Consider the following 17,245-nt stretch of genomic DNA (forward strand, 5'->3'; position numbering starts at 1 on the left):
TACAAATCACTTTCTACACCTTTTCAGAACTCTGCCATCACAGGAGATGCTCAGAAGTTAAAATCTGGAATCACCAAAGAGACAAATCTGTGATCTATTCTTGCTCAGATAATATAACTAAATGAATACTAAAAACGTTTCTGTCATTGCTACTTTCTTTTACTTTGGATCTCAGAAGAGCTTGTTAGTCTCACTTCTAAATTTTCTACTTTAACTTCTGAAACAACTTATTGTAGGGACAGAAACACAAACACAGTAGAGTAAGACTGTAATAACAGGCAACATACCTAAAACTTTGTTCTATAGTAGTTTCTGAGGAACATAAAAGGATGCTTATGGATACTAAAAGTGGGTTCAATGTTCTGTGGCTCTCTTGGCCTCATGTCACAAGTGTAGAAATGATATTAAGGAGAACACAGACAGGGTATAGAGACTAGAAATAACGTTGGCCTGAAGAGCTGATGTAAATATGAATCCCCACTGTGTAACTATCTTCTTATTCAGTGCAGTCTTTCAGTTTCACTGGAAATAAAATGTCAGTGTTGCAAGTCTAGATCCAACTCTAAACTTGCCACTGTCTGAATGCTTGAATACAGTACTCTCATTTGGACCAAGCCTTCCTCTAAATGAAACTTTATTTACATCTACATCAACTTGAAATAAGTGCATACTGTTTTCTAAGTTTAATTTCTGTAAATAGCATTTAAGGTTGTTACAATGTGAGCAGAAGGAGACTTGAAGGTCTCCAAACTGCAAAACAGATATAACCAGAAGCATAGATTATTGTTGTTTCTCTAGCTAAATCTATAGTAGTAAATAAAACAGAAATCTGAAGACTATTCTTTGGACCTGAGGCCAGCTGACAGGTCCCAGATCATGTCTATAAAAATACTTGTTGCAAAATAGTTTGGCAACATTTAAACTAGGAATGATTCCTGAATTGCACTAACCACTGAACTTTTTCAGTTTTGGAATTGGAGATGATAGCTAGCCTGGGTGGCAACTGTAACAGGAACTTCATAAAAATACGGATGATTATGTGTCAGGACTTGAACTCATGTTGTGGACCTTTTTTGCTTAGTAATGTAGGTGTAACCTCTGTGAAAAGAATAAGGGGGTACCATATTTATTCATTCCTTAGAATATGAAGCAAAGATTATTCCCCCCCCCCCCCATATTCTTAAGAGAAATTTGCATCATGCCTTGTCATTAGCTTCATTGTTCTTATTTATTTAGTTAAATCACTCTCTAAGACCAGACTGAGAAATCAGCCCCAGGTCCAGCAAATATGAATCTTCTGTCAGAGGGAATGTGAAAAAATATGTTGTCGACTCCTTAGTTCATCTGCAACATGAGAGTGTGTGTTACCTGGTGTCTCAGCAGGGCACGGTTGGCACCAACAGATGTGAGCAGTCTAAAATGATGCATCTTACTGCAGAGTGAAAATTTAATGACTCTGAGTGTAACTGGTGTATTTTCTATCTAAATAAATCTACTGAGGGTAATATGAGATTCTGTCTTATTCTCTGAATGTTATTACTATGGGGCTGGGGGTTTTTTTGCTAAAGAAAAATGTCACAGGATTGAAGAATCGTAGGATAATTCAGGCTAGAAGGGACTTCAGGAGGTCTGTAGTCCAACCTCCTGCTCAAAGCAGGGCCAGCCGAGGAGTCAGACCAGGTTGCTCAGGGCTTTTTTCAGTCAGGTTTTGAAAACCTCCGAGGGTGAAACCTCCACAACCTCTCTGAGCAGGGAAGTCCGGGGTTGTTCCAATCTTAACGTTGTCTCAAACACCCTTGCAAAGCCTTATGGTTTTTAAAACCAGTACTGGGTCAAAATTGATCCCACCTTTTAAATGCGCGTTAAGAAAATGTTAATTGTCTGTGACAATAGATCTATTCTTTTGTTGCAGTTTTACAAAAAATAAACATTTTACTGCAAGGAGCAGTTTGAGTATGAAAGCAGAAAATGAAATCTAGATATAGAGTGAAAACAGAGGGAAATAGGAGTTGGCTTGCATTTTTTTCAGCTAAGAAATCTGTAAAATAATAATTAAACACAGTGAAAATGAAATATGTTTCTCAGCTTTAATTAATCAATCAGTTGTCTTCGATAAAATCAGGGAACTTTGGGGGGTTTTTTTTAGAATATATAATAATAAAACTTCTCTTCAATACTTGTAGTTCACAAGTCTTATTTGATATACCTGTTTGCAAACCTACTTTTGTTTTTGTTTAATGAACTGAATGCTAACATTGCATCCTAAATAGTTCAAGGGTAATTAGTGAATTGTTTATTGTTGTTTAGCATGATCACATTCGAAGTGAAATTGCTAGAGATGGGTGAAAGTTTCGATTTTGTTTCTAGAACAAGAGATTTGCCTTTCTTATCAGGAAAACCAGATTAAAGAAGCTTTAGTCCTAGCAAGGCTGCACAGCATGACTGACACTTAATACTTTATCTGGACATCCCCCTTTCCCTCCTCCTTTTCCCCCATTTATTTTAGTACCTTTTTATCATTTTATGATAATCCCAAACATCATTTAATCATCACTAACAAATGTCAGCAAGTAAGGACATTATGTAAAAGGATTTGGATTTCATGCAGATATTGTCATGTTTAGGTACCGTTATCCCAACAGTTATCAAATTATTATCTGACCTTTCCATCCTTCCAACCTGCGAGGCATTGGGCAATGGATTTAATACTGTTTAGACAGAACTCATCTTCAGGTTATAATTAATAGGCCAGTATTTAATCATTACATTTATGTGAGTACAAATGAGGAATCTGTGAACTATTACTGCTGGGTTGGACTGAGGCACAATTACTGGTAGCTTACCCAGCAAAAGTGCTTGAGACTTGCTGTATGCATTTCCACATTTATAATTATGCAAAAATCTCTGTCTTCTTACTTGACCTTTAAAGCAGCCAATGTGCTGATTGTAGAAAAAGTATTTTAAAAGCCTGATGGAAATTTCATAGAGTGCCTATGTGACCCGGTGATTGTATCATCAGCTAATGCTAAACAATAATGGTTTAAGGCTGTTATTGTAATTTGGCCAGACCCTGCTAGATTCAATCAAGCAAAATCAAAGGTGCATGGCTGACATTCCAACAAGCTTAGGGCGAAGGCAGCTCACGCTATTGAATTGCATTAACTTGTTTTCTGACACAAAGTACTGGGAATTAATTTCAAAATATATTTCTATATGCACACAAAAATACCTCTGCATATCCATCATGTATGTCCAAGGCTAATGTGAAAAGAACTACATTTGTTAATAGGTTGCTTGTGTAATAGAAGTACACACATGGTCACATAACCAGTTAAAGCATTAGCATCTCAAAATGTGTAGAAGAAACAGTAATTTAAAAAAAAAAAATAAGTCATTTGGGCAGCTTTCCTTCATTTAGCACATCTGTTAATTAGTTTAAAAAAATAAAAAATGCCTGTCAGTTCCCCTCCTGACCCTTTTCCACTCCAATCTTAAGAATTAGGTTGTATTAAGACAAGTCTGATTTAAAATATTTCAGAAAGATCACTATCCTATTATTATGCCTTTATTCATAAATATTATATCCTTTCATCAGAAAGAGAGGAAATTTTAGATATTTAAAAAATCAGTATATTTTTCTTTAGAACTCTCAACAGAGCTTTCTGCTGTAGAATGAATATATCCAAAATGTCACCCTGGGTTCAAGCCGTAGGAAAAACTGCTTGATCATTGCAAACAGAGCTACTGCGAATGCATGTGTGAGTTAGTTACACACATTATCAGCAAACTTCCTTTGTAAGCAAATAATGCAAATGGTATGCTGCAGAACCTTGTGTATGTGCTTAGACACACAACCATTGCATAATATCTACAGAACATGGTATGAAAATATTCCTTTCCTTGACTGCAGTTCTGGCTATGATTTTCTCCTTCCTTTTCTCATTCATGTTAGCTATTAATTAGCAAGTTTCAAAAAACTTTGTAAAAATTGAGGAGAAAACAAAATAATCCCCTGAACTTATCCCTTAAGAAGTTTATTTTTAGTCCACAGAATTAAAACCCCAACTTATTTCTCTTCTTTAATGTTGATTTTAACAACAAAACAAAACTTCATATTCTTCACCTGGAGTTATTTACCATAGGATGGACAGACCATTTGGCTTGCAAAAACATCTATAGTTCTGTCTGTTAAAGGCTAATACCATGTTTGCATATTTTTATGAAAGTATCACAAAAACAGAATTATATGGAAAACAAACATAGAGAACTGTTTGCAAATGTCACTAATGTTAAGTCTCCATCCTCTGAATTAAAAACTAATAGAAGACGTTATCAAATAGTATGTGAGAAATCCTTTATATATCATTATCTGACAGAAGATAGTGAAGAAAACTTTCCATGCTCTTTTTGTAACTAATGAGTTTCAGGAGCTAATTTTGCATTATCAAAGATAAACTGGATTCATACTTTACAGATAGCATCCTAGCTAAATTACAGACTGTTGCTTTTATAGTTTTGTTTGCTATATGCTATTTTTACATAGATTTTTTGTGGCACCTATATTACAGAGGCACTTGAGTATTTTTAAACATACAGCTGATTTAACTCTGATTTGTTCCGTGTGTGGAAAGAAGGATAGGCTGAAAGAAATTCCCGCATGAGAGACTCTTGCTTAGTTCTGATATTTCTTCACTGTGCTTTCTTTCGTGAAGATAGGGTGCTTGCTGCCAATTGGTTATCGGAATGTAAATAAGCTTCGCATCATATTAAAAAATTCAAAGAAAACCAAATTGTTTACTTTGCACCTTCTGTTTATTGTTAACAATTTATGCATGCTGTTAAGAGCGACACTGTTAAGAGGGTGTGTGGACAGGGGGAGGGAAAAGGGAATGTACGTATTAATTTCAGGGCCTAATATTACTGCCTTTGGTTTTAGGACTAATGCTTTTGAAGATAAGTATTACAAATTATAGTAGGTCTGCACTCTCTAAAATGCACTTTATTTTAAATTGCTTTTCTGGGTTATCTTTCTTTGTGATGAAAAAGAGGGATATTTAAAATATTTGAAGTTAATGGATGTCTGTTTTTCAAATTACAAAGCCTTCTTGTTATTGTTAAAAATTGCCTAACTTTTTTATTCAGCCATTATTACATGTTTTGGCTTTTTTAGCAATTACACTGCTCAGATTTATGATATGGCTTCATTTCAATGGAAGTTCAAACCCCAAAGACATGCCAACTTACAGCTTGTTAAACAGCTTCTTTTACGTTTATAGTCTTTAACATAGAAACAGCTATTTACTTGATTTTCTTTCCTTATTGGTTTAGTAACAGCCTAATTAATTGTCAGATAGACAGTAATGTAAACTATATATGGTGGTAAAATGTGCCTATTTCTAAATTTATGCAGGCAAGGCATCGTACCATGTGAAGCAGAAATGTCGATCCTGGGAATATCTGCAAAGACAAGTATGCCTGGGAATTTCTGGTCCAGTTCATATTGGGTTGAAACAGGATCCATATTTGTTGGTGGTTTGCCTCATCATTATGCAATAAAACAGGTATTTTTTTTCTTACTATTTATTTTTATTTAAGATGTTTGTTATTTTGAGAGTGGCATATTGAATAGGATATAACTGAAGAGATTTAAACTATGCAAAAAATAAAAATTACTTACAGCATTTTGAGGATTACATCTAAGGGATGTGTATGGTCCCTTGCAGAGTTTTGCTGATGCCTGGGACTTTGGTAAGTGAAGTAAACAGAAACAGCATTCTGGCCTGAAGTTATGATCTGCATTCCTGTTTGTCTTGAGTAGGCAGAGTTAAGGAGCAAATATCAAATTCAGAGGACGTGCCTGTTACCTCAGATGCTAGTTCTATGAAGATGTGAAAAGTATAACTGCAGTGGGTTCCGTAACCAAAGAGGCTCTCTGCTTGCATCCGGTGCTGGCACAGACAGGTGTGTGTAAAAATGGACCAAGCAAGAGAGAGGTAACCTGTGGAACTGCATTAATGAATGAGGCGTATGGTACAGGAACTTGAACTTGTGGGGCCATGTACGCAGCTAGGGTAAGGGCATATGCAGGGGTGAGAAGTAATATGCAATAGGGCTAGCACAGAGTTAGGGAAGAAGTGAGCTGTGAAGGTGTTAAGAGGAGTACACACAGGGTCATGCAGCACGTTGGAGAGAAGTGGATCATTACTGAATTGTTGTTATGGAGGAGTTTGGGTTAGAGTAGTCACGATAACAGATACACATCACTTAAATAACTTCCAATTTAAATATTTTTTTTCAAAGCAGGATGAGTATAGGTGGTGATTTCTGTTGAAATGACACTATGACACTCACACTCTTCACACTCACACCAATCAAAGTCCCAGCCCCTGTAATTTATTTGACGCTAGCACTGCGCACCCAGGGGACACTCTGTCTGGCTCCTGGCAGCATGGCACTTCCCAGCGGGCTCAGCCTTCTACATCTTGTCAGGTGTCTGAGTACGGAGTCCCCCTCTACACCCAAGGGGTTATTGTCATAACTATGTATAAATTTTAAAAATTAAATTGTTGGCATAAGGTGCCAGCGGCCTTGCTAGTCACATAGCCCCAAGTCAATCCCTGACTTTCACCTTATCTAAAGCTAACCAGTGTTGCTACCTGGATTATTTCACCCTCTAGTCTCATGTCCCAAATGTGTTACAAGAATGTAAAGTTGTTCAGCATTACATAACAAAGGTTATCTATGAGTCCTTATTTGTTTTCCACACTTAGTGGAATAAACTAAACTGTTAGCACTGGGTTGGTGTAGCCCAGGTCTCGTTTATCTGAGCAGTGATCTTTGGGTTGGTGTCACTCCACAACTGTAACGAAGTTAATCTGCGGGTTTTTTTGTTTTCCCAGTGCACAGCAGAAACATGTAGTCAGAGCTGGACATATGTAGTCCAGATTTCATTTTTTTGAGACATACTTTCAGGTAGGCTTCACCCTGTGATAATTGTTTTAACCTTTTTATTTCTGTTCTGTTCTTTGGTAAGTGAAGGCCATCTTATAATAAGGCAAATATGGTAATTTCAAGCACATGGTTTTGATGCTGTTATTGTAACACAGCATTTCTAGATTGCTTTTGCCTTATAACAAAATGGACAGTAACGAATGAAGTGACAATACTGTTGAAATCCAACTTAAAAGTTCCAGTGAGTAGGTGCTTTTAGGGTTGCAAAATACTCATCCAAAAGTATACTTCTAAATACCTCAACTGGCATTAAAAGAGCATGTAAAATAGTATTTGTAGTCATATAAATTTTCCCTTAATTCAAACGTCCATACTCAAACTATCCATTCATCTGGAATATTTTATCCTATTAGTTACATATAAAATTTTATTTACTATAGAAATGTATCTTCAAGACATGTTCTATACTAGTAAGAAATAAGAAAATGATATTTTCAATATTTAAATTACCTGTCTTCTGGAAGCTAAGAGAAATGTTTTTGGGGCTCCCCCCAGAAATTTATAGTGAAGGCTTAGATAAGTTCAGTCCATGGAGTATATTTAGGAGAAGGTACAGAAGCAATTTGTTTGAGGGATATACATAATAATGTGTATGTGAGAAGGAAGTTTGAGACGGTAAATAGCTCTTCACACCAGCCAAAGGCAAAAAAAAATCCAGAACAATAGGTTTACCTGAGGTAAGTTAAAATAGCAATAAAACACAATGGTTTAAGGGTAATTTACTGCTAAAACATTTTGCCTATATATGTGTTGGATTGTCATATCAAGATGGGCTTGCTTTCTTTAAGGATGTTGCAGTTCAATAGATTATTCCATTCTTAACACAGGATTAATAGGTGAAAAGTTACGGTCCATGTTTGTTATTTAGATGATGTAATAGATGTAGGACATGTGCAAGTGCTCAAGCTGATGATAACTTCTACTAGTACTTGGAAAGCACATGTTCATATAGCTTCCCCAAAGGTAAAAATACATCCTCAACTCTCAGTTGCCTCTCTGGTTTTCCATGAAGCTTTTTTGCAGTTCACTCCTTTCTCTTTGAGATTGCCTCAGCCTTTTATTTCACTTCATTTTCTTTGCTCCTTTGTGATTTTTGTGTTCATTTTGATCTTAGTGTCCCATTTTGCCCAATTTTTACTTTTTTGTAGCTTTGGGCAAGTTTAATTTTCCTTGGCTTCCCCATCCCAGTCTGTTGGCTATAAGCCACGTACAGTCTATAAAGGCTATATTTTTCCTTTTTGTCAGGGAATGGAGAACTGTCTGTCCGAGTTCTCTTTATGTGGGCTTTTCAATCCCAGCAGTAGGAAACCACTCCAGGAAGTTTCTTTCTCATCAGCTTTGATCAGGCTTCTATTGTAAAACCTTCATCATCCCCAAAACAGAAAGGGTCTGTTTCTGACCTTCATCCTGCAGTTTGCTTCAAGGGAGATTTCTGCTCCAACTGAGACTCAGCTTTTTCTGGCAAACGCTCTGATCACTCTTGGAGTCAAGTCTGATAATGACCCTTGTGGTATCCATAGTATCTGCCTAATAATACATTGTCTTGTTTTAGATAAGCTCCTTCTCTCACTGGAGTAGTTCACTCTGCTGTTGGCTCTCCTACCTTCCAATATCGTGGAAGTTGTAGAGAGCAGTGACTTCAGACCCTAGACTGCTTCAGTTTCTGTCTGACAGGAACTTCTAGCTGTCAGTGCCAGAAACTGTTGACACGGGAGTTGCGTATTACTGGAATTGGCTCATGCTACCCTATTAATTTCCAGGCTAGATTTCTCTTCCTTTCTTTATAAGTGAAGTTTGATATGATCTGTGAAGCCCTCAGGGTAAAATATTGTGTCCTCTGAGGATTTCCTATACTGCAGTTTCCTAATCAGCTCTCAAGTGTCCAAGCATTTTTTCCACATATTTATTTTTTGTCTGTGTGTTTATTATTCGGTATTGCTTAGAGTCAGAATGCCCTCAACATGTAAGGCAAAGTGCAACTTGCCTTTCAGTCTCAAAAAGTTGAAGCTTTCTTTTCCAAAAACAAGAAGGAAAGTATCTCCCTATCTTGACTGCTTTTCCTTTTGTTCTTTAATGCCATTCTATATAATGGATACTATACGGGGTAGCCTTTTACTGTTTCTTTAAGGGAGAAAATTGCTTCAGTCTTCCTTAAAGATTGGTTAGGAAACCATAGGGTCTTTCAGGAATTATTAAGAGAAGTTATCGTTTCTCTGTATGTACTCATTGAGTGTTTTGAGTCTGTTCTGAACCTGACTGGCATTCTGTCTTTTATACACCATTTTGAATAGAAATATCAATAAACAAAGTCATAATAGTTCTAGACGGGAAGGCTTGATAAGCACCAACTATGTATGTTTCCGCTGCCCAGGGTAATAACAGACTTAGCACGCTATCAACGGAAGTTTGGATTTCCTTCCTAGTCACCCTCTACTGATTTCCCTGGTTGCTGCTACAGCTTGGCAATGCACTTGAGGAGAACAGATTACAGCCTTACCCTGTCTCAAGGCAGTGATATATTTAAAAGAACATCTGTGACATCTGAGGAAGCAATGCCATAATACCCAATAGATTTCTTCATTAATTAGAAGCTGTCAGACCTCTCAGATCTCTGTGCCTAGTGGCAGGGGTTGGTGGGGAGAAACACTACCAACAGTAGAGCAAGATAAAGTTATGGACTATTTCAGTAAACCGGACATATAAAGTATCATGGGTCCAGATGGGATGCATACAAGCATGTGCCACTGGCTGATGTTGTCACAAGGCCGCTCTCTGTCACCTCTGAAAGACTAGAGCAATCAGAGGAGGTCCCTGATGACTGGAAAAAGGCAAATGTGATGTCATGTTCATCTTCAAAAAGACCAAGGAGGAAGGTCTGGGTAACCATGAGCTGGTCAGGCCAATGACACAGATCAGTTCCTGAGACAATTGTAGAAACAAATGAAGGACAAGCAGGTCCTTGGGAGCAACTAGTATGGATTTACCAAGGGGAGACTCTGCCTGACCAGTATGATTACCTTCCATGTTGAGATGACTGGCTCTGTGGACAAAGGGAAGGCAGTGGATATTCCTTACCTTTTTTTCCCAGACTCAACTTCATTCCCAGCTCCTCTGTCTCCTTCTCCTGAGCGGCACAGGGGGATGGGGAATGGGGATTGTGGTCAGTCCATAACAGCTCGTCTCTGCCACTCCTTCCTCATACACATCTACAGTTCCCTGATGTTACGTATCCACAGGTCAAAGATAGTAAAAGTATTTGCCTGTATATGAGTTAGAGGGTAAGGATCTGAAGACGTGGGTAGAAAATGAGATAAGTGTGCTGAAACACCTTCGTCGAATTTATCCAAGTTCAAGCACTGCAAACTGTTTCACGCCAGCAAGAAATTGTTTTTATGGCTTTCTCTAAACTGTCCTTTGCAAAGTTTAGTGGATTCATCTGACAGTGTAGGAAGGCAGAGCTGAACAGTCAGGAGGAAAGCTAAACTATAAATAGCCGGCTGGCAGACATCTCATCCTGCTGTCTCTACACAGCGAAAAGACTCCCATTCAATTCTGTGACAGATTTGTTTATTACTTATTTTTAAATCATATCCTATTTCTTTGTTAAAGAATGTGATGAGCATACTTCAGACTTGTCACATGTAAGAAACAGGTAAACAGCAAAATCAGTTAAACAGTTAAATAGCATCATCTTTTTAAAACATTGTTTTTTTAAAGTTGTTTATGATAGCCATTTTCTAAGACTTAAAAATCAGCAACAGGGGAATAGAAACGAAATTGCACACAGAAAAAAGACATTTTAAATCAGAAATCAAAAAAAAGAATGTATTTTTTCTGAAATCTCAGGACATGTTTCAGAATAATTAATTTCATGCCAGCTTTAGTATCATTAATTGTTTATAATAGCTTGTTCCTCTGCAGAGAAGATAAGATTGGTACACTCAAAGGGAAATTAAATATTGTTTTCAAATACCTACAGCAACAGTTGACTGCAGTAATAGTGTTATTTCTGCTGCTATAATTGCTCCAATAATGTCTATTTCTAGACTTAATAGTATTTTACTATTGAGAATGTGAAATGTCATTATATCTTCATATTCCTTTCCAACATAAGCAGTTCTCTCTAATTAAACTTTGCAAGTATTCAAACAGGGAAGTTTCAGAAGGAAAGGAAGCTTCTGTACCAGGAGAACAATCTTCTAAATAAAGTAAAGATAAAAGATGAAGGGGAAAGTATGCAAATATATATGTGGGCATTGGTATCCCCGTGTTACCAGTGGGGAAATGGAAACAGATAATTGAGTGATATGCTCAGGATCATAGTGTTAGTGTTGTAACTAAGATGAGAGAGATATCATTATACATCTAAAGTCTCCCAGTTAGACTACTAGCCCATACGTGGGTGACCTTTCTTGTGGGGGCACATATTTTAAATACATAGGTATAAAATATGCTGTGCATATATAAGAAAACATACAGGGTTTTTATGAAAAAGAGATAGTGTGATATCACAATCATATGATGCTATGAAACTGCCCATTTAGTCTCAGAATATTCTGAGGTTTTACCATATGTAGGTAAAAATATTTTAAACATTTTAATAAATGATTGCTAAAAGGTATAGAATGACTTTCTTTCTGTCGCAATTACTCATCCACTGAATTCAGTGTCATTGAGTGAAGAAACAGATAATGTAAAACAGATGTTACAAAATACAGAATCAGGCCCTTAATTTGGGATGATCTGAAAATAGTTTGCTCTATGTTACAGCTGCTGTGCTTCTATAGACCAAAGCAACAGTAATCCCTCTGTAACTGTCTAGTTAGACATAGTTTATGATCCATTTCCCTTGCCAGAGCATTGCAAAGCAGTGGGAGAATTTAGTACAATCTGTGCACAGCATTCAGGTTTGATTATCTGGCATTCACCTTATCTGATAAAGCTGCAGAATGCGGCTCTGACAGTAACTTTCACATAATAATTTATAAAAATATTATATTTACATAATGCTTTAACATCCTGCTTCAGTAGTCATCAGATGTGAGCAAATTACAGTGGTCCTGACCCAGTTAATGCCCCCTGGGCCACCGTGTTCAACTTGAGAAGATTCCTGAAGAAGCCAACAAAGAAAAGGACATCCAAGCTTTCATAGGATTACAAGGCATACTAGGCTGTTACATGGCTGCAACTCTTTCCTACAGTGGTATGAGCAAGAGTGGGTAGTTCGAAAGCTTAGAGGGGCCGGTTCTTGAACCTCCACAAATTTCCTGTTGGTCCATGGCCCATCTGAAATTTTCATACTTAATTATTAAGAATCATGTGATTGGTATACAGTGAGGCCTGTGGATCGTTATAGATTTTTCATTAGATCATAAATCTGCTTGGCAATTGTTCAAAGGATATTTCGTATTTGATATAATTTTAAGCATCATCTGCTCCATGAGTTTAAGCTGTAGCTCAAAATAGACTAAGTGGAAGCTAGTTGCTAGGCTTTAGTCTTCATTCAAGGTATAGAGGAATATAGGTGCTTAGCTTGTAGTAGCTATGCACTTGAGTTTGAGGTTCTGCTGTGATACAGAAAATGAAAGCGAACAGTGTTAACTCTTCTGTCCAACATCTTCATGTGGTTTCAGTGCTACATTGTGGAAATCGTGAGGCGTTCCTGTTTGTATCAATTCCAGTGCCTGTGTTTTTCAAAAAAAGGAATGGAAATATTTGTCCTTATATTTATGCCACTCCCTTTTAATTGGACTTTCCTTACATACATTATACGCCTTCTAAGTCTGATCTGTTGTCAGGTTTGTGATTACAGTATTCAGAAAGGCTTTTTCAGAGTGTTTGTTGGTTTGAAATGCATTGTACATCATGAAGAGTGTCTGATTTCTTCTTGGATCTTGACATGACAGCCTTAGATCCTGAGGAGTTTTCTTCTTTCTAATGTCCTATTTAGGATATGCTCTGGATCTGTCTTTGTATCACCTGAATGCTTATTCTAATTAAAAGCTCTGCTTATTCTACCGCAAGCTGGTTTATATATTTATATGCTTTTATATAAATATACAGATAGAGATTGAATAGATATTTATCACATCACCAAAAATTCATCTTCTACATGTTGTTAATTGTTTTATTGACTGCTGTCACATTCACTGCTACACATTCTTCTTTAGATTGAGAAGTCATGGTCTGCATGCTGTGTTCTCATACAATTAATCATGTCCCTGAAATCCGGGATCCTGTCTCTCGAGTGAAGAGATAATTCTGCAGTCCTCTGCAGGGAGCTGCTGTTTGACTGTTCTGAATAGTTTCTTGTGATCAGCAAACTTTTTCACCTCAGTACTTCATATATTCTCAGATAATTTGTGAATGTGTGTAACAGCACAGGACTCAGCTGGTGATATTTGTGACAGTTAACGCATGTGAAAACTGACCTAATGTTTGTAATTTTTGTTTCCTTTCTTTTAACCAGTTTATTAACCCAAAAAAGACCTTCCTGTATTTCCCATGACTATTAATTTTCTTTAAAGACTTTTGTTGGGGAACCATGCAAAAATATTTTTGGAAATGAAATCAGCTATGTTGTTCAATGATCCTCTTGTATAGGACCATTCAAGGAATACTAATAATTGGGGAAGGATAACTTCCTTTTACAAAATTTTACAGGGATTCTTTATGTCATTTTTTTCCATGTTTTTGCTACTTGCATTCTTTATTATGACTTTTAGGAAATTGCTGTTGAATATAGATTTGCTGGGTCTTACTTTGCTTCAATCATTTTGGCCTTTCATTGTCCCTTTTAAAAAAATGGGTATCTTATTTGCCAGTTTCCTGTATTTTGGTACCAAATGAAATTTAAGTGAACAGTTACATACCGTTGAACAATTCCAGGCTTCCTACTTTTAACATTTTAGATAGTTTTGATGAGTACTGGAACAACCTTCCTAGGGACGTGGTAGAGTCCCCATCACTGGAGATTTTCAATATGTGATTGGACAGGGTGCTAGATAATCTCATCTAGGCACCCTTTCCCATGAAAGGCTGGACCAGATGATCTTTCAAGGTCCCTTCCACCCTGGGCTGTTCGGTGATTCTATGGTTCTATGAGTATTTTTTTCTGCCTAAAATAAATTATGTCCCAGAACCCTTTTGAATATGCAGAGTTTTAGATTTAATTTGCCAGATGGTCCCTTTACACCCTCTACCCATATTTTGGCCTGAAAGATGTCATCTAAAAGTCGTCTTTACTCTGCTATTTTGTCATTCAAGCTCCGTTTTTTTAAAAGTTATGCCTGAATTTTTTTTGGCTAGACTGTACATAGTTATCTGAACTCAATGGAAGTGTTTTGCTGTAACGTGCAAGCATTTTACCCATTAGTTTTTCCTTTTATTTTTATCCTAACTAACCTCTTCCTGTTGCAGTTAAACTGTTTTTGGTGTATTTTTAAGTGTGTTTTGCTCCCAGAAGAACACTGAAGTTGAGTACATTATAGTCAGTGCTTTTAAATTTTTTTTTTTTTTTTGATGGTTAGGTATTGAAGCAGATCCTATGCCTGGCTTAATGCAAAATCAAGAGTTATTTCTCTTGTGGCTTCTCTAATTGTTCCAAGAAACCAGTATTTATAGCATCTAAAAATGTAGTCCCTGCATCATATCTTGTCATGATTTCTTACCAGACTGCTTGGGAGTAATTAAACTCTCCTATTACTGTGTTTTCTGCTCTACCCTTTCTAACCTGCTTTAGTATTTAACAAGCACTATCATCATCTTGGTTACGTGGTATATAATATAGCTTTAATATCGTATTTTTCTTTCTGCATGAAATTTCAGTGCAAAAGAATTTGTTCTAGTTTGTATATATTTATTTGACTGCTTTCTTTATATTGCCTTTTTTCTGGTGCAGCCTAGGCCTTACATGATTTTTACTCTTGCATCATAATATCCCAGTGTTTATTTTTTCTACCATCAAGATGCTTAGCACATTCTTATTGTTTGACCGCTTCTTTTTCTTTTTAGAATTCAGATATTTTTCCAGAGGCAGTTACTTGTCTTTTGAAAAGAAATAATGGTTTAGTGGTTTGACAGAAAGGGAGTTGTATTTAAAAACACACAAATTGTTCATATTACATTTTTTTGTAACATATTTACCTAGCTCAGTTGTATCATGTATATTTTGAATGTGAATTTTTGATTTAAAAAAAAAAGGTTTTCCAGATAGAGAGAGAAATGTAACGGAATTAAATTCTAAGTCAGTTTTAATCTAATTGCAATATTCTGAATTTATGGTTACTATATAATGGTAATATACTGTCTTGCCTAATCCCATTGATCCAAAAATAAATATATATGAGACTTAAGATATTTTGCTGCAAGTTCTGGATGTATACCATGCTTCCCTGTTGGGATTCTTTACTACTAGTGTGCCAGTAGCCCTTACCATCTAAGGGTGTGATCTTGCTAGGTCTTTGAGGCTAAACAATACAGAGAATTGATACTGTCAAGGAAAATCTAAAATCTTCCTGTAATACTGTATTAGTTGCTTGTGTTCTTCCTTTCAAGTCGGTCTGTGTTGTAAAGTCTGCAGATGATGATCTTGGACATCATTGCAGTATTTGAGGTATCAGCTTACTTAAAGAAAAGAGGTAGGCACAGAGAGCATTGTAGTGAATAGCACCACATTCTGTTTTTATTTTTTTCTAAATTAGATTAATCAGTATGCTTATAGGGATATTACTCATTTGTTAATACTTTCCTTTACATCTGAATGTGCTCATGTCAGTGTTTTGGAGAATTTATTATTGATTTATCTGCTTGAAACAAGTTTAAATTCTTGCTGAAGATCAGTATTAGTACTGTGCAATCCTTAAAGCTAAAAAAAAAAAAAATCCCAGCTTATACAGAGTGCAGTAGTTTTGGATTCTGCTAGTTATAGTAAAGTCTAAACCTAGACTATATTAATCAAAATGTGCAATAAATCTTTCTAGTATGTCTAATAAATTCCAAATTTATAATATTGGAAATGCAGAATGGAAGACATAAAAGTTAAGTATAAAGACCCCTTGATTCTTTTTATTCAGTTACTAGTACTATTTCCTGAATACTTCTCGATAACTCTGTATGGAAAAGTTCATATTAATTTGGGTGATTTTGCTAGTTACAGATTGCACTTCATATTTTATTAGGAAGATAGTTGAGAGAAGTATTTTTGACATTTATAATATCAGACTTCTTATTGATTGTGAACATGTATATTAAAAGCAGTCATCTTTTTTCTGCCTTTCCTGCAGCTAAATTCTGTAATATTTTTACTGCTTCTTTTTTTAATTTCGTTAGAGTTGTTACAGAGAAGTTAGAACTTCATATGTGTATATATGTATATATGCATTTATTTAGTATTATATTATGTAAACAGTAATGCAAATACCAATATTATATTAATTAACTATTGATGCTAATATTAATATGATGGTAATATATTGTATTAATATTATATTATTATTAACTTTTTCCATAAAATCTACCAAATCTATAACAATATAATCTCAAACCAGAAAGCAAAAAATATCCTTCACTGTGTTAAGTACACAGACCAGAAAGTTTTGCTGGTGAGGAATCAAGATCTTTTCTCAGTGATCATCTTCTGCATCAAATTAAAGGAGACACTTAAGGTGTGCACAGAAGTGCAAAAATCTGATTAATATCAACGACTCTACATGAAAAAATGCATTTGCATTCCGCATATATAATATGTCAGCAGTCCGTAGTATAAACTGATTATTATAAGCAAGATTAAAAATGTAATTCAGTCTCATTAGATAACGTTAGAATGCCACGTTCATTACACTTATTACAGAGCTACAGATCACCGGAACCAGTGATATTATAGTTACACTATATTGTTGCAGAAGAGAAGCCAATGAACTTTAAGAAGTTCATGGCCCCGGGCCATCTGTGCAGCAGGCCTTGGCTAGGAGCAGCTACAGTGAATCAGAACATTCAAAACAATAGGTTTGCACTCCAAAACTCATGGCAGAATCAGGATGCTGAGCCAAATAGATTATTCCTGTTTCTTATTTGTATGAGAGTCTTGATATGCATTGCTTTAACCAAGTTCTCTAGAAGCTCTTTTATGCAGTTAGAAATAACCAGACCTCTCTGTTTGCGCATGGGGAAATCAAACTGCTGAAGCTTCTGAGCCTGAAATTAAAGGAGTGTGAGAAGAAAAGGAAAAGAAAAA

General features: G+C 36.1%; 1 protein-coding gene across 1 annotated transcript in view; it reads left to right on the plus strand.

Moving 5' to 3' along the window:
• Positions 1–17,245, plus strand: part of EYS (EGF-like photoreceptor maintenance factor) — a 923,675-nt gene that overhangs the window by 631,353 nt on the left and 275,077 nt on the right. The window contains exon 35 of the mRNA XM_087776394.1: positions 5,411–5,561. Within this exon, the coding sequence (XP_087632520.1) occupies positions 5,411–5,561 (151 nt within the window). The remainder of the gene's footprint in view (positions 1–5,410; positions 5,562–17,245) is intronic.

Source organism: Nipponia nippon, unplaced genomic scaffold (assembly GCF_047370975.1).
Source record: "Nipponia nippon isolate SJK-2023a ecotype South Korea unplaced genomic scaffold, ASM4737097v1 scaffold_4, whole genome shotgun sequence".
NCBI lineage: Eukaryota > Metazoa > Chordata > Aves > Pelecaniformes > Threskiornithidae > Nipponia > Nipponia nippon.